The sequence below is a fragment of the Carya illinoinensis genome, chromosome 6, assembly GCF_018687715.1.
Source record: "Carya illinoinensis cultivar Pawnee chromosome 6, C.illinoinensisPawnee_v1, whole genome shotgun sequence".
NCBI classification, from domain to species: Eukaryota; Viridiplantae; Streptophyta; class Magnoliopsida; order Fagales; family Juglandaceae; genus Carya; species Carya illinoinensis.
The window spans coordinates 11,077,350-11,096,341 of record NC_056757.1 but is presented as its reverse complement, the minus strand read 5'-3'; the positions used below and the strand labels follow the sequence as shown (position 1 = coordinate 11,096,341).

The 18,992-nt window shown below is 36.4% G+C and overlaps 1 protein-coding gene across 2 annotated transcripts in view; it reads left to right on the top strand.

Annotated features, from left to right (window-relative positions):
- The window catches only part of LOC122312479 (cleavage and polyadenylation specificity factor subunit 3-II), a 36,301-nt gene extending 19,671 nt beyond the window's left edge, over positions 1-16,630 (top strand). The window contains exons 13-16 of one of the 2 annotated variants that reach the window (XR_006243192.1): positions 2,750-2,891; positions 3,699-3,795; positions 14,675-15,539; positions 16,299-16,630. Coding sequence is in view for 1 of the 2 variants with exons in the window: in XM_043127100.1 (XP_042983034.1) it covers positions 2,750-2,891; positions 3,699-3,795; positions 14,675-15,481 (1,046 nt within the window). In the remaining variant the exon portion in view is untranslated. Of the gene's footprint in view, positions 1-2,749; positions 2,892-3,698; positions 3,796-14,674; positions 15,669-16,298 lie in introns of those variants that run through there. The other variant, XM_043127100.1, reaches the window with a different exon arrangement.
- The last annotated feature ends 2,362 nt before the right edge of the window (positions 16,631-18,992 follow it).

Below are 18,992 nucleotides of genomic sequence, written 5' to 3'. Positions count from 1 at the left end.
ACAATACATGAGATTTATTTGAGTTGCCTGTTGGAAAAGGGGCAGTGGAATGTGAATGGGTGTTTACCATTATGCACAAAGCCGATGGATTTGTAGAAAGATACATGGTCAGATTGATTACAAAAGGGTACCCAAAAACTCGAGTTAAATAATGAAGAAACATTCACACCAGCAAATTTGGACCTGTCATTCATCAGTTTGATGTAAAGAACGTATTTCTTCATGGCAACCTAGAAGAAGTATATTGGAAGTTCTCACAGTCTTTAGTTTTTGAGTTGTAAAAGTATGTGTGTAAAGTCAAAAAGGCACTGTATGGTCTACAATAGTTACTGAGGGCATGGTTTGAAATATTTTCTAGAGCTATGCATAAGTGTAGTTAAAAACAAAGTCAGGCAGACCAAACACTACTAATTAAGCATTCTCCTCATGGATGAGTAACTGCTCTCATTATATACGTCGATGACATTGTGTTGACTAGAAATGATGAGGAGGAGGTGCAAAAACTAAGGAAAACTCTTGCCAAGGAATCCTTTTGATATTTAAGACCTGGGAAATTCGAAGTACTTTCAAGCAAGATCAAGACATGGCACACTCATCACATGGAATTTGCATGTGAGCTGTCTATATAATCCTTAATCATTGGAATTCTTCACCTGGTAAAGCTTTGATGTTTTACTCGACATGGTTACCTGAAAACAGATGCTTACACTACTACTAATTGGGCAGGTTCAGTCACCGATATGTGATCTACCTCATGATATTGCACATTTGTTGGGGAGATCTGGTAACTGGGCATAGCAGGAAGCAATCTGTTGTTGCTAGATCCAGTGCAGAGGCTGAGTTGCTCCAAGACTCTTGAAAATATTATTACCAGAGATAGTTTTGAAGGAATTGGTATGTGTCACCAAATATCCCATAAGGTTGCTTTGTGACAGTTTGCTGCTATTAGTATTGCACACATCCCCGTCCAATATATCAAAAGCATATTGAGATAGATAGACACTTTACTAAAAAGAAACTTTGTAGGCATCATCTCCACACTTGCAAAAGTCTTGACAAAGGGAGTCACAAATAATAATTTCCACACAATCTTGGATAAGCTGGGCATGCAAGATATCTATCCCTCAGCTTGAGGGAAGTGTTGACAGACTTTGTGCATAATTATTGGTGATAGATTTGGCGCTGGATTGGTGACAGATTTGAGGCTCAATTGTTGTATGATTATCTGGAAGATTAGCTCTCCTGTTATTTGATGATTTTATTGTTAGTCTAAGATCTCAACATATTTATTTTGATTCTATGGCACTTGTATAACAGTAGAATACATCAACGGGGGGAACTTAAGCTATGGAAGTTTTTCTTGGCAATTTCATATGCTCTCATCTTCTATGCCATTTCAACAAAATCTACTTATCTTTTACTCTAGTTATTTTAATTTACTTTGAGTTTCCTGTGCCAAACCTTTTACTTACTAGGCTATTTTAGACATTTCCATGTGAAAAGACTACTGAGAATTTAGCCACATGCCCTTGCTGGAAGTTGTACTTGTTAGATTTGTGCTTGACTTGAATACTTTATACATTCATGGAATACATTGTTTTTCCTTTGAAGAATGCCGTTTGTGCTTATTAATTAGGAGTGGCAAGAGCTATTCATTTTAGTGTTTATCTAGCACCACTTGATCACTGCAACTGTGTAGCATATGCACATACTTGCAGATTGTATGAGTATTCTCATTTATAAGACTGGCACTGTGAAGTGTGAACAATATTTTGTTCCTATTAAGAAAAAATTCCTTTCCACCCCACTCAGTTGAAATGTCGTTATCCACAACATGCAAGCTACATTTGCAAGATATGCCAAATTAGTCACAATTACAGCTCCCTATAATTACTCATACAGTCCAGTTTCCTGGTACAAAACCAGTCCCATATTGGGTTCTGTACTAGGAAGAATTGGACTATATAACCATTTATGCATAGCCCCTATAGTAATTTGTCCTTTTGATGCCGTAGAGATGTGACTAACACGTCTATAGATCATGCTAGCACGTGATTCTTACTGTTCTATTTTCCTCCTTTTAGATCTCTAATTTCTCCTCGGATCTCTCTCTTTCATGCACCTTTCTATGGTTTTGACTTGTACACTTCAGTTTGGTGACAGTTCTTTTTTTTAATTGATAAAATATTAATCAGCATTACATTGTCAAGTTCCCATGAAATACGTAAAATCAAATAAAAAAAATCAAGTTCTCATAATGTTTCCTGTGATAAATAAAACACGCCCAACACACCAATGGATTTTACAGTTACCAAAGAGAAGTTTTAGAAAAAAACAAATCTTATTACTCTGCCTTGTTTGAAAATCTAGAGGAAAATAAAATGTGTCCCGATGCAGTAGGTGCAATGCAGGTGCCTCTGATGAGATTGTCAGGGATTTAAGTGAGATCCTATGCTATTATATTTTTTAGCTATAGTGCGTCTGTGTGAGGACATTGCAGAGGCACGCATTGAGTTCCACATCAGGCATATATTAAGATGGCCTTCATTCACACATTCTCTCTCTCTCTCTCTGAATAATGATAAATGGGATATGCAAAATAAGTATCTTTTGTCTAGTTTTGTTATATCGAATCCATTCCACAAAGAAATGTCCCAATACTGAGTGTAAATCAATTGATATATGAACCCTATAGAACTATCGTCATTTCAATGTACTACAACTTACCGATTGTGTTTGGATGATGCAGTTCTCAATTTTGACCGTTCTATGATATCTGCTCCTGGACCTTGTGTTCTTTTTGCTACACCTGGCTGGATTAGTGGCGGTTTTTCGCTTGAGGTTTTCAAGCAGTGGGCTCCATCTGAAATGAATCTTATCACCTTGCCTGGGTACCAATCTTGTGACTTGCATATTGATTAAGAATTACTTTACATGGTTTGGGAGAAAGTTATTATAATTACAATCCCAATTCCAACCCTTTGATATAGTAGCTAGAAACCTGGTAAATATATGATGCTGATCCACAAAATCTTGGTCAAATGCCCATTTAGTTCTATATAGTTTTATTGGGTCGTTGAAACTGTTTTTATGTGCATCAGAAGATGAAATAATTTGAATGTCCCTATTGCTAGTCATTCTATGCTGATTGCTCAATGTTGATGTCAATTGGTAATATCATGTCGCTTGTTTTAAGATATATAGTGTAATCAATACCTCTGTTTGAATAGGCAATTGGGAATGCACATTTCTGTATACCTACTTCATGCATCTTGCTCTGATATTCTTATGTGATGACCTGAATTTGGAATGTAGAATAGAATTAACCTCATACCATCATATTCTTATTGTATGGAGAAATTCACCTCTACTAGCAAGTATTCAGATACTTTAGCTAATTTCTTAGTAAATAATATAGCTAGTAGTACTCTGGACATTTTCTCTAAGTGCACAACTGATATTCAGTTTCTGTTGAGAGCCAGCTGTGTGTTTATGTGCCAGACCCACCCTGTGCACATCAAACAAGACAGGTGGCACATTACACGAAACTGGTGGTCCTATTCACATGTGCCAAGCCCCATTCACAACTGATCGGTCACTCAATGTTATTACAAATTACAAGAAAAATGCCATAAGTTTCCATTAAAAACTGATTTTTTGACACTGCTAAAAAGCTTCAAAAAACAATGGTACTGTAGGTACTGCGCGGCTGGAACCATAGGACATAAATTGATGTCAGGTAAACCCAGCAAAATTGATCTGGACAAAGATACTCAACTCGATGTGCGATGCCAGGTTCATAATTATTGTCTACCTCTTGTACTTTCTGCATTTTATCCTTTTTATTTATTTTTCCTTATCTTATCACATCTTTATTCTTTTTTGTTTAGTTCTGGTTACTCGGCTGAAAGGAATTTCAAGTCTTAAACTGGATAGTTATATTTTCCTAAAGGCATACATGTTCTCTTTTGAAGTTATTTGTTTTATAGCAGAGCCATGTTGAGGCAGCAGAAAGCCGTATCCCATGTCACCACAAAACAATATATGCGAAATATGATCCACATATCATATGCAAGAAGGGATAGTAGTCTAAAATTTCACCCAAAAAAAAAAAAAACCAAACCGTAAAGTTACAGCATTTTTTAAAACAAGAATGCTACTATCGCTCTAATTCTTATATGAATGTTTTTATGTTTTTATATATAATCTGCCTCATAATTTGTCACATTAACATGAAAATTTCTTGGTGCTTATTTGTGTTGCACATTGCCAGTTAGTATAGTTTAGTATGATTTACTTCCTTCCAATGTCCATAATGTATAACATTGCATAGCGTACATGCCATAGATCACACATAACAATCTAGCTTGGCATCTATTTTGTGGAAGAGAGAAATTTTGTTTGCATGACTGTCCCCCTTTGCTTTGAGAAACATCTAAGTACACTGCAGCATAACCCTATTTCAACTTCAACCTCCCCCCCCCCCCCCCCCCCCCCCCAATTCTCTCTCCTCCCCTCTCTTTGTTTTGTTTGAAAATCAAAGTTCCACCCACTGGATACCGATAGATGCTGAAGGTAGTGATGGTACTATATCCTTGTTGCAGAGCTTCTTTAGGAGAAGAAAAAATGAGCTCATCTTCTCCATACATTTTTGTTCTTTTTATGGTATCTATGTCATAATTAACTTTTACTGCAGGCAAATATCAACTTTATGTTTCTTCATTACTGCAGAAAAATATGAACTTGTAATCCTTCTGCAGATAGATATAGTTTTCTTTCCCCTGGCCAGCAGTATAATCCAAATTCAATGAAATTAAAAATTTTGTATAACGATGTTAAAAAATGAATACAAAATCATGTAATTGATTGGAATTAATAATATTGAATACAAAATCATGCCATTTATGTTTATTAGTTCGTTGACTTATAAAAAAAAGTATCTTAGTTCATTATTAGAAGATGACTTTTAAGACATTATAAAAAACAATGACTTATAAGTTCTCTTTTTTGAATTTTCCACTCCTTTGTTTTTCTGCTTTCATTATCAATTTTTATAAGGAATGCTTTGCTTGAAAGTTTAAAATTTTGGTCATGCCATGAAAGTGGAGTTCAGGTTAACTGTTTCTGCAACCTGTTTGTTGGTGATATGTGACCTGAAGTTCCCTGTCAAAAACTTGAGAGAAAAGACATTTTTTCCTTTCACATTTACTATCTCATTTTTTACCATTGTCATCACTAGGCGTCCTGTATTTGGTGGTTCAGAGATTAAAAAAGAATACATGCTTGTTGGGTTTTTGACCTCCTTTGGTGATCCTTGTTATGTGTCTTGCCACCTCCTTGGACGTTTTATTGTGTTACCGTGCATCAAATTTTGTCCTTTATCTTTGTTAGAGGACATGGTTGTGATAAGTGTAACTTGTGAGGGTATAATTGTCAATTGTATGTAGTATATATATTATTGTACATCAATGAATGAAGTAAGTTTCCCCTCCATGAATGTCTACGTGGTATCAGAGAGGTTTGAGTACTCGTTGGTGGTGCCGTTGTTTGTTAGTTACTAAATTGATGTACTATGTTGGTATTTTCGGATTTGAGTTTGTATTTTCGAAGTCCATCATAGTTTCTAGATTTTAGTTGGTATTTTCGGATCCAAGTTGGTATTTGTCACCGGATCAAAGCTCACCAATGTCTTTGGTTGCCGGATCCGAGGTCACCGTCGTCCTTTGTGCATCCCGGTGGCTTCTCCCTCTGTCATCGGCGCTTATCGCAGTTTCAAACTGTTTCTGGCACTTTTCTGGTGTTGTCTCCGATACTGGGCACCACATTTGAGCTCGCTGTCATTTTCTATGAAGTCCAGCGAGTTTCACGTCGTCATTGGCCGCCGGAAGGGTAGGGGATTGCTGGCAACGCCAAAAGGCTTGGAGCGTTTGGTTTCAGGTGTAAGCTATTCAACCTCAAGTGTGACTGCTCCCAACCTGGAGTAAGATTGTGTTCCTATCTAGAATGACGTCTGTTTGGTAACAAGGATAAGGTAATACCCAGATCATTTATTCTCGTTTAGGATAACATAATCCAGGCTTAAGGATAGTTTGAAATCGATACCTGTATATCAAACCCGATATAGTTCAAGTCAAACCCAATACGAGCTGAGTCAAGCTGATTTCGACCCGATACAGGCCGATTCCGAGCCGATACATGACTGTTCTGGCCAATTTAGACTGATTTCGACCGATACAAAGCTGAAATTTGGTTTTTCAAGTTGATTTTTCGGGTACTTGAGCTGGATTTCTTGTTATCCAAATTGTATTCTTTGATTCTGTTATCCATACTTAATATTCTGTGCAAATTTTCTGTCTCTAAGTTGAATTGTGACATTTTCCTATGTCCATGGCAACTAAATTTGAGCCACAGTTGCTTGATGCCACTTGAGGTCCATGTGGGGATAGTGGTCCACATGAGGGACGTGATGCCAAACGTAATCGCACTCGAGATTGAGAATCTTGTAAGTGCATCCATTGTGGTTGTACTAACCACTAGGCACTTGATGGACTATTGTTGGGATCTACATGGTAGACCATCTGGGTTCGTTAATCAGGCCATTTTCCAAGATGTCACATCACAGTAACCATGTTACAACCAAACTCCATATATGATTAGCATATCAGAGGATGAGTATGATCATCTTTTGGGTTGTACACGGGCTTCATCTTCCACAGCTCTTTTGTCCACTCAGGTACAACTTCCACATGTCTCGTCTCATCTAGGGGTCAACACCGACTTAGTCGGAGTTGGATTCCCCTAAATCCGACTCCAACTCCGACTCCGATTTCCCTAAATCCAAACTCCGACTAGTGTAGGATTCGATCCAACTCTGACTTGTCAAAGCGGAGTCGGATTTGGGCATTTAGTTTTGGGTTTTTTTTTAGCTTCATATTTAGCCTATTTTAAAAATGAATTTTTTGTGACCTTTCAAATTGAAATTGTTCCAAAAACTTTAAAACTAAAACTAAATCATTCACTGCTAATTTACTTCTATACTAATATCTAACTTATTTTTATACTAAACTTATACTATAGTTTCAAATTACATGTTATCATATTATGGTATTACATATTATTTTTAGTGTCTAATTACATATTATTATACATTAATATTACATGTTATTATACTAAGAAAAATTCTACTTATCATCCCCACACAGCACACAACACACAGCACACATAATTTTTTAATTTTTTAATTTTTTTTCTTACCAAATGTGTAGTGTATGGATGATGAATAGACGAATTCAATTAGTTTAGGAATAATAAAATAAAAAAAAATTAAAAAAACCAAAAAATTTAAAAAAATGTGTAGTGTGTGGGGATGATGAGTAGCAAAACCCTTATACTAATGTCTAACTTATTTATAACTTAATTATTTACAATATTTTCTAGTGTCTAATTACATGTTATCATACTTTAGTAAATTAGTATGTTATTAATTTATTATACTAGACTTATTTAAATACTAGTGTCTAATTTATTTCTATACTTGATTATGCATGATAGTAATACTATGACATTTACATATACTAAACTATCATTACTCTATATTTATTATAGTATGAATGTATTATTTTATAATAATTAGCTTATACTAGTGTATTATTGAATTTAACGATATAAGTTTTAGTTATATAACTACACTAGTATATATGATAAATATATAGATAAATACATATTTTTATAATATATGTACAATATCGGAGTCAGATTCAAAGTCAGAGCATAAAGTCAGAGTCAGTCTAGCGACACCTTTGACTCCGACTCGGACTGGAAAATTTAAAAAAGAAAAGTCCAACTCCGACTCTATTTTTTCGGAGCAGAGTTGGAGGAGAGCTGGATTTAGAGTCAGATTTTTGGATTTTTGCTCAGCCCTAGTCTCATCCACCCAAGATCCATGGATCATTGATTCAGGAGCTAATGAATATCTGATTGGTTTGTCCTCTGCCTTATCTAAGTTAGATATTGTGACATCTCCCAAAAGTGTTACTCTTGCTAATGGTTCTCTTGCTAAAGTTATAGGCGTTGGATCAACTAAGCTCACTAGCTCTAAATCCTAGTCATCTCTTCTATATGCTCCTAGTTTTCTCTTTAGTTTGGTATCCATTAGTAAAATTACTCAAAATCTTCAATGTTCAGTGACTTTTTATCCCTCCTTCATAATTTTTCAGGATCTCAAAATGGGGGAACGAGATTGGTACAGGGCATGAAGTTGGTGGTCTATATCATCTTGATGTTGAACAGTCACACACGAGCCTTTACATCCTTCACATCGTTTGCTTATGAATGGCACTGTTGCCTTGATCACCCTTATCTTTCCCTTTTGAAGCATCAAGTTAGGAATTTAGGAAATGTGTCTCTCTTTCCTTGTGAAACATGTCAACTTAGTAAGCGTCATCGTGTTTTTTGTACCTCGTGTTGATAAACGAGCACCGAGTCGTTTTGAATTGATTCATTCTGATGTATGGGACCAATCAACATTCAATCAAACAAGTTTCAGTATTTTGTCACAAAGGTGCTAGCAAACAGGTTGGGGCGGCCATTGGTAAGATAATCTCAAAGCCACAAAATGTTTTTGTTAGGGGTCGTCAAATACTGGATTCGGTATTAATAGCCAATGAATGCTTGGATAGTAGACTAAAATCTGGTATTGTAGGGATTATTTGTAAGTTAGACATGGAAAAAGCATATGACTATGTAAATTGGGACTTCCTGATTTACCTACTGATGAGGTGTGGCTTTGGAGAAAAATGGTGTAGGTGGATCAAATGGTGCATTTCAACGGCAAAATTTTTAGTTCTGATTAATGGCAATCCAGAAGGATTCTTTAACAGCTCGAGAGGCTTAAGACAAGGGGATCCATTGTCCCCACTCCTCTTTGTTATCATCGTGGAGGCCCTGAGTAGAATGTTAATGGCGCTTGTTACCAATGGTGTGCTGGCTGGATTTTCAGTGGGTGATTTGAATAGGGGCTTTATCTCGATCTCTCACTTACTTTTTGTATATGACACTCTAATTTTCTGTGAGGCTGAACAAGAACAACTGAGGACACTAAAAGCGCTACTATTATGTTTTGAAGCAGCATCGGGTTTGAGAGTGAATTTTAATAAATCAGAACTAGTTTCAGTTGGGAATGTTAGTAGAGCTCGTCAGTTGGCTAGCACGCTGGTGTGTATTCCTATGACATATTTGGGTTTACCGATGGGGGCGGCTTCACGAGCAATAGCTATTTGGGATACAATTATCGAGAAAATAGAAAGAAGATTAGCTGGTTGGAAGAGATTGTACTTGTCGAAAGGAGGCCGAGTGACCTTGATAAAGAGTACTCTCTCTAACTTACCCACTTATTTTATGTCTTTATTCCCAATTCCAGCTTATGTGGCGGCAAGAATCGAAAAATTGTACCGTGATTTCCTTTGGAGTGGTTTGGGGGATGAATTCAAGTTTCACCTAATCAGTTGGGATAAGGTGTGCAGACCAATTGCTTCAGGTGGATTGGGGATAAAAAACTTGTGAACCTTCAATCGGGCACTCCTAAGGAAATGGTTGTGGAGATATAATATGGAACCAGAAGTTTTATGGAAATTAGTAGTGGATAGTAAACATGGCAGTCTATGGGGGGGATGGTGTACTAGAGAGGGGAATGGATCGTATGGAGTGGGGATCTGGAAGCAAATAAGAAGAGGGTGGGGGACGTTTGTCAATCATACTAAACTCTTGGTGGGGGAGGGCACACATATAAGATTTTGGAGGGACATTTGGTGTGGGGAGGAGGCACTGAAGGATTCTTTTCCATCGGTATAACAAGTGGCTTGCGATCAAGAAGCTTCGGTGGCGGACCTAGTGGTTCGTGCAAGGGATCAAGTCGTTTGGAATGTCACTTTCTATAGAGCAGCACATGATTGGGAAGTAAACACTTTCGCGGAGTTCTTTAACCTCCTGTATTCTATGAAGCCAAATGGTTTGCAAGAAGATAAGCTATGGTGGAAACCTACGGGTAAAGGTACTTTCTCGGTTCGCTCTTATTATAAGGCTCTTACAGTTATACCAAACTCTCCGTTTCCATGGAGAAGATTGTGGAGGAATCAGGCGCCTCCCAAATCATTTTTCTTCATGTGGACAGCAGCTCTAGGTAAGATATTGACTACCGATAACTTGCGAAAGCGTCGGGTAATCATTACTGATTGGTGCTGTATGTGTAAGAAAGATGGTGAGTTAGTGAATCATCTCTTGCTACATTGTGAGACAGCTAGGGTATTGTGGTGTGAAGTATTCAGCTGAGTAGGACTAAATTGGGTGATGCTGAAGTCAGTAGTGGAATTATTAGCCAGCTAGGCGATGCCGGGAGGCGATCCACAAATCAAAGCTGTGTGGAAGATGGTACCGATCTGCATTATGTGGTGTTTTGGCAAGAGCGTAACGAACGAACATTCGAAGATAAGGAGCGGACTACGGAGGAGATTCGTAGCTTATTTTTTAGTACTTTATTCCTATGGTCTCTAGCTATAGACTTCAATAGACAAAATGTACATGACTTTCTAGTGACTACTATAGCCACCTAGATAGGTCTTATCTCTTGTATACCATCTTGTGTACTTGGGCTATGCCTATTATTATTAATAAGATTGTGTTTACTTATAAAAAAAAAAAAAAAAAAGAAGTATTTTGTCACATTTGTTGATGACTATTCTTATGTGACATGGTTGTTTCTGATGAAGTCAAGATCTAAACTTATTTCCATATTCAAAGTGTTTTGGAAAGAAATTAAAAATTTGAAACCCAATTTAACAAAAAGGTTCAAGTTTTGTGTTAAGATAATACTAGAGAATATCAATCTAGTGCCTTTTACTACTTGTAATAAATGAATTGTTCATCAAACTTTATGTTCCTATATACCCCAATAGAATAGGGTGACTGAATGCAAAAATCGTCATTTGTTAGATGTAACCCGAGCTCTTTTATCCATGTTCCTAAACGTTTTTGGAGTGATGGTGTTCTTATTGCTTGTCACCTTATTAACCGTATGCCTTCATCAGTTCTCAATGGTTCCTCTTGCTTCTTCATTTTGTTCCCTTCATCTCCACTGTTTTCTCTCCCTCCAAAAATCATTAGGTGTGTTTGCTATGTTCATAACCTTGGCCCAGACTTTGATAAGCTTGATCTACGTCCTACCAAGTTTTTTTTTGTTGGTTATTCTTGGACTCAAAAAGGATATCGCTACTATAGTCCTGTTCTTAGACGCTACTTCACAGGTGTTGTTGTTACCTTCTTTGAGTCCATATCCTATTTCTCGGACACATATTCGAGTGTTGAGCGTGATCCTCTACCATTACCTACTCTTAACACTTTTTCATTCATTCTCACCCAATTTTACGCAACCCTCCTTAGTGCCTTCACAAGTTCATTTGCAGGTTTACTCATGTTACTTGCCACCAACGGCTCCCATGCCTCCACCAACCGTGTCTCCATCTTCAGATAATGAGTTACCTAATATTTCAGACTCTCCATCTATTACTCTCTGCAAAGGTACTCGTTCTTGTGTTACTCAACATTTGATTAGTCAATTTGTCTCATATCATGCATTATCTCCTTCATTCTCATGTTTTAGTTCTCAACTTTCAAAACTTTTTGTTCCTAAAATAGTTTAGGATGCTTTATTTGATTTGGGATGGAGAACAACTATGAAAAATGAAATGGATGCTCTTCACCATAATGGAACATGGGATCTTGTTCCATTAGCACTTGGTAAACAACCTGTTGGCTGTAAATGAGTATATACAATCAAGTTTCATCCTGATGGTTTTGTGGAACGTTTGAAAGTCCACTTAGTTGCTAAGGGTTATGCTCAAACATATGGCATTGATTAAGAGGAGATTCTCTCTCCAGTTGCCAAAATATCCTCTATTTGAGTGTTGATCTCTCTTGCTGCTAATTTAGACTAGCCCTTATTTTAGGTGGATGTTAAAAATGTATTTCTACATGGTGACTTGCATGAAGAAGTTTATATAGAGCAACCACCAAGGTTTGTTGCTCAGGAGGAGTATTAGGGTTCTGTATGCAAGTTAAAAAAGACATTATATGGTTTGAAACAATCTCCTCAAGCATAATTTGGGAGGTTTTCTGATGTTGTATTGGTATTTGGTCTTCGTATATGCCAAACAGACCATTCGGTATTTCACCTACATGGTGATGTAGATCACATTTTGTTGATTGTATATGTGGATGACATTGTAATTACTGGGAGTGACTGTTGGAATTGCTAGGTTGAAACAGTTAGCTCGGTCTAGTGCAAAAGCTGAACACAGGGTAATGGCTCATACTACTATTGAGCCGACATGGTTGCAACACTTCCTTCAAGAGATTGGGTTTCCAACTCTTGTCCCTCTTTAGTTATTTTGTGATAATTAAGCTGCACTATATATTGCATCTAATCCTGCATTCCATGAGAAAACTAAAGACAGAGAGATTGATGGTCACTCATGATAAGATACTAAGTGGTGCCATTTCTACACCTTTTGTGAAGTCTGCAGATCAACTCGTAGATATGTTTACTAGGTCATTGTATTGTATTCGGTTAAAGCTTATTTGTTTCAAGCTGGGTTTGATATATATGTGGGGGTGTTAGAGGACTGGTTGTGATATGTGTAACTTGTGAGGGTATAATCGTCAATTGTATGTAGTATTTATATTGTTGTACATCAATGAATGAAGTAAGTTTTCCCTCCATGAGTGTCTACCAAGGGTGTAAAAATTAATTGGAAAACCGGATCGAATCAGCCCAAACCGTTGGAATCGGTTTGATCTGGTACCCGTTCCCTTAGTTCCAAAATCAGAAACCGGCCAGTACCGATCCAGTTCTGGTTCTATGCTTTTTAGGACCGAACTGGTTTGCTATATTATATATTTTAAATTAACTTTTTTAATATTATATATAATATTTTTTATATCATATATAATTTATATATATAATATAATAATAATATAAATTATAATTATATATAAGATAATGTTATTATAATTTATAACATAAAATTTTAATCTTAAACATGAAAATTTATTTGATCATATGCTTTAATCATAATATATATATATATTAATAACATTTTATGGCCTAATAAATTCTCAATATATTTTTTTTGATAAGTATATTAGTAAATTAGTAATACTAATATACATTAGTATATAATGTATATTAATTATAATTTACATTTTATGGCCTAATATTATAATACTATTAGTAATATATTTTAAGTCTATATATAAATTACTATATAAATCACTATACTAAATAATTATATATGAAATAATGATATAGTAATACTAATACTATCACTATTAATGATATAGTTGTAATAAATTAAAATCACTAGAGCAAATACTAATATATAGTTATTCTAATCACTATAACTAATACTAATATATATACTAATATTATAAACATGGAAAAACCGGACCGGAAGCAGTAAAACCAGAGGTACCGGTTTAGGAGGGTAACTGGTGCGTAATCAGTTTTCGAAAATGCAAAACCGGTGTATATCGGTTTGGTCCCAAATTTTGTCCAAAACCCAACCAAACCGGACCCGTTACACCCCTAATGTCTTCAATCTTTATATATGGATGTATGATTGAATTTACCTGTAGTCGACTTTGTGTGATGAATGCCTCTTAAGCTGCTTTAATCGAAGAGTTCTGGACATTGAAAACTCACGTTATTTGAATAAACAGTAAAGCCTTTTGAAATATGAAAAGTTGAAATGGTTTGAAGAGTCAGAGGTTAGGTGTGTACAGCCTTTTACATGGCAATTACAAGTATGGGGTGGCTATGTCAGTAAATAGTAATTGCTTAGAAACACATTTTAGATTCCTGTACAATTTTAACCCCACAAACGTTAAGACTTCCCAAAAAAAGAGTTGGCAGGAAGTCAGTTCATGTCTACATTTAATTATCTTGTAAATCTTATTGTCTTTTGCCCTTCATTTGGATTTTTTTTGTCTAAGCTTTGCTGATTATCATTTAAGATTTCTCCTATTCAATCTTCTTTCCAACTGTTTGTGTTTCTGCTAGATTAATGAAATCAGGTATTCGCTTTTAAATTTTTCTGGTTCTCTTTTAGGAAAATTTTTACAAACAAGTTTCTTTCTACATTAACAATGACAGCAATGTTTAGGATATACACATCACCCAAAATAGAAAATTAGGATTCCATTCTTTTCTTTCTTAAAGAGTGCTCCCTGTGCTAATGTCCAAGTTAATATTAGCATCTTGATTGACAGTCTGGAAGGGCAAAGCCAGATTTGAAATAATTTGATTTCAAAACCAGAACAAGACAGTTTGCTCTTTATATGCTTACTATTATCTCTTTCCAGAAAACAGAACAGGAAGAAGTAACAGTAAATTTCCTGTCAAAGATGTGCAAGTGTGTCTGCCTATCAAAATTCTATTTTCTGCATTAAATTGGATATAATGCTTAGTCATTCTGAAACTAACTCTCTCTCTCTCTCTCTCTCTCTCTCTCTCTCACACACACACACACACACACCCACCCATGTACAAACTGAATTTCTTTTCCATCTTAAATATCTTTCCCATTTGATCCAAAGTTCACCTCAACATGTCTTATGTTGCCAGATTCATCAATTGTCTTTCAGTCCTCATACAGATGCCAAAGGGATTATGGATCTTGTCAAGTTTCTCTCCCCCAAACATGTGATCCTAGTACATGGTGAGAAACCTAAGATGGCTACTCTTAAAGGACGAATATATTCGGAATTGGGAATTCGATGTGATGACCCTGCAAACAACGAGACAGTTTGCATTCCTTCAACTCATCATGTGGAAGTAGGAGCCTCAAACACTTTTATTCGAAGTAGCTTGAATCCAAACTTCAATTTTTCTAAAATGAGTTCAGAAGATGAATCCGATTCGCGTTTAAAAGATGGAAAGTTCATGCCATGGCTGCAAGTAAAAGATGAAAGGGCAGCTGAAGGGATATTGGTTGAGGAAAAGGGTAAAAGAGCAAAGATCGTTCACCTAGATGAGTTTCTTCTTATGTTGGGAGAAAAGAAGCATGATATTCGGTTTGCTTACTGTTTCCCCATAAATACTGACAATTTAGAAGACACCAAGAGCACAGATGTATCTTCATCAAGTAATGCACTTTCCGTGTCTGGCAGAAGCTCTTGGCTTCCCATGTTGTACATTAAACTTTCAGATGAACTTTCTGGAGGTAACATCCAATATTTCGGGGAACAAATTCAAGTAGAGTCATTTAGTGTATCACTCTGTCTGAAGGACAGGTGCCCTTACAGAATAGTTGACAGTCCTCCAAATAAATGTGAAGCGGTGTTTTTTTGCTGCGCTTGGTCGATAGCAGATGAGAAACTTGCTTGGAAAATCATCTCGATATTAGAAAATCGCAACTATGGAACTCTTTGAGTGTATGGTATCAATTAATTTATGAGCTATGAGCCGAGAGGAATCGCCTGCTAAAATGGTACAATTTTTGTCAGATCTGTAGCATCGTATGCATGATGAATTTATAGAATTTGATTCTGAACACTGGTCGTTGTAACAGCTTCAGCATAAAATGCAAACATTAGAAAGATCCTAGTGTTCCTTTAAATTGATTTCTTCTTTGTATTTGAAGCCGTGTAACAATGAAGAAGAGAGGATGTTAGAGTGCCGGAGGAAAAAGAAAAGGATAGAAAGAATTGTATTGTTAGAGCTAAACCCATTGATGAAACTAAGGACTAGACTTTGGGGGTGGTGAATGGTGAATAGGTCTACTCGAACTTCTCATCTATTCTATTGATCTGAATTATAAGTATTGCTCCAAATCTCTCTATGTTTGGTCAATTCCTACATTATGGAGAGGATCAACATTAAAGACAATAAGAATCTTTTTGATAGGTAACATTAAAGACAATAAGATTATCAAATGATTTCCATGACTCATGATTGTGAAGTAACTTAAAATGCAAAAGCTTTTATCCTTTCCCTCTCATGCCTCCGCCAATGAGTTTTGCCTCTGTTAAGTGGTTCCCATTTTTAGTGTTTTCTTATTAGTTTCCTGGCTTGCCAATGAGCAAGGAGCAGCGAATCCATTTCTTCTATGATCCTTGTCCATACGAATTGCTTATACCCGTTAAATTTGTGTTTTTAATATTTAATTCGAGTTAGTTTTTATTGGCATTCATGCATATGCCTTTTTAGTTTATACAACAATCACTCTTTTAACCTTGTAATTTTCAAGGGTTGCAAGAGGAGCTGGAGTCATGAAGAAGTGTTCGAAGTCCGGAAGAAGAGTTAGTTAAGTTGGTTATTCTTCTGGTGCAGCGCAGTCGTTTTGAAGAGAAGAGAAGGTGTGTAGTTGTGTGTAGCCGACGGTATCGTTTAGAATAAGTTGAGCGATGTCATTTTAATATTGTATGCTGTAATGTCTCTTAAGTGTAATGCTAATACGCTGACATTTTGTGTCTTTTACATTCTGAACACTTGAATACGATGTCGTTAATGGGAAGTATATATAGTTGGAGAAAAGGAGGAAAGATCATCTTCGAAGTTCAATCAATTTCTTCTTCTATCTTTCTCTGTATTCTCTTCTTCCTCTCTTTCTTCTTATACATTTTGGAGAGTGACTATCTCAAACGTCTCCGTGAAGTGGGTCCATTACAGTAATAAAGTCAATTATTTTGTATTGTGCATTTTGTGCTGCCTTGGAATCATGCTCCAACTTTTTTTATAGTGTGCAAATTTTCATAGATTTTGCAAAATTATCCCATTTTTAATATTAATTCCATGACGATAATCATAAAAAACTCATACATTTACCCCTAAAAAAATAATCTTAGATCCATCATGGTTAGATGCTGTCTTCATGAGTTTTGAAGATGTCTTTTAATCATCTTTTCTCATTTATGAAAATAATAAGATGTCTTTTAATGTAAACAATTTGGCTGACTCTAACCCATTGATTTCACCTCATCAAAATATGTCAATGTGTCGTAAACGTAATATGAATTTCTCTGAATTGGCTTGACTGTTAAGGGCATTAGTTTTGGGGTATGCTCTCTCAAGTCCAAGATTTGAACAATAATTTTTAGAGGGAACACACATTCATTCGATGAAAAGTAGATAATCTACTAGATCATGTGGATGCGCCACACGGTGTTTAGATTTAGTTTTCAAAGCGCTTTTAAATTTTTTTTTCCGTTATGATAATGCCCTAGAATATACTCAACATGCATTTCAAGATATCTTTAAACATTTTGGCACTATTTCTCAACTTTCATGTCCAATTACCTTGCAGCAAAGTAGGAAGGCTGAATGTAAACTTGAACACATTTCAGATATTGTTTGAGCTCTAGTCTTATCATTGTTTGTGCCGACCATTTTGGAGTGAAGCATCTCTCACGGCCGACTACATCATCAAGTTGCCTTCTCCTATTCTTGATAATAATACTTCTGTAAGAATGCACAGCGAAAAGTACCTCAGGCTTAGCTTAAAGAAATGCTCCACAAGTTTCTCCAGCGCGACAAAAAATCAAGCGTTTTCTCTTAGTGGTAAAGTGTATTACGTAGTTATAAAACTAGAGTAACACTTAATAAATCCACAGCCTATAAACTATTTCAAGAGAGAACAAGTGAGAGAGAGATTTTCACTATTGTGATTGATGCATCAATATCAAAAGGAGGGGGGCTATATATAGCCCCCCTACACGGCTGGCCTTAAAGGCCAGCCTTCAATACGCTGGAAAAGCCATGCGTTTACCGGCTGTGTAACGCATGGCTTTAAGCCATGCGTTACAACGCATGCAGCAATAAAGGGGGGGTCTGCCCGTGTGGGCGCCCCCTCCATTTAACATCTCCCACTCGCACACAATGGGCATGACCCTAGGTCTGCATCTCTCTAATGTTCTCAATCTTGTTCACACAAGTAAATAGGTCGTGCGACCACCAAGCATATCTTCAGAAAGGTGGGAGTACATACACTAAATCTCTCCCAGAGAAGACTAGCATAGTAACATCCCTAAAGTGTTTGGTTATGTCCTAGACTCATTCGATCGCATTAGTTCAAGCATTTTCGAAACCCTCTTGAGTTTCAGAAAACTCAGAACAATGCTTGACTATCTCTAAATCATTTCAATATGTTCACAACCTTAGTCGCTACCTGTATGTAGCGTCATAGTTTGACGTCAGCAAACACTATCGAAGATGCGATATCGAAGAATCTTCCCTTTACTCTCATATGATTCAATTTTGGTCAAACCGCTTTCCTAGCAATGCCTCTTTAGACCGTATTAATCATGGCCATAGACAACATGCCAAAGTAGCAGACATTATAACCTCCATCTTGTGACATAGTCAAAAGTAAAGGACACTTAAAAAAAAATGAGACTCACACAGTGAGAAAGAGGAGAACCATTTACTCACTTACTCATTTGGTTGAATAAGCACATGTAGTATGAAATACATGCTACGGTGGATTTCTCTTTTCTTTTTTAAAGAGCATATGTCTATATCAACACCGTACAGATCTTAGTCTAGTCGCTCCTAAAGCGTCTAACCCGAGTTCCTCTATTTGCTCACCTCCAAGGTGTCAAAGAGGATCTCACATCTGGCTAACCACAGGCTACATAGGTTGTGGGGTAACCCATGCATAGTCCTCTCATTGGACCTGATCTTAGCTCCCACTAAAACCGACATATCTTTGTGTCAACTAACTTTTCCACTTGGACAAGTATCTTAGAACACAATGTCTCATCTCTACTCGCTTCTCAAGCGCTAGAGGCGATCGCTCGTGTGAGTGAGCCGATCTAAACCTGTTGACATATCTTGTGTGTGAATTAGAAAGACAATACAATAAAGACAATAACTGAATCATATTGTATTAATATCCCAAAGAAAAGGTTACATCTCAATGTCATTTGAAACACAAAAAACATTT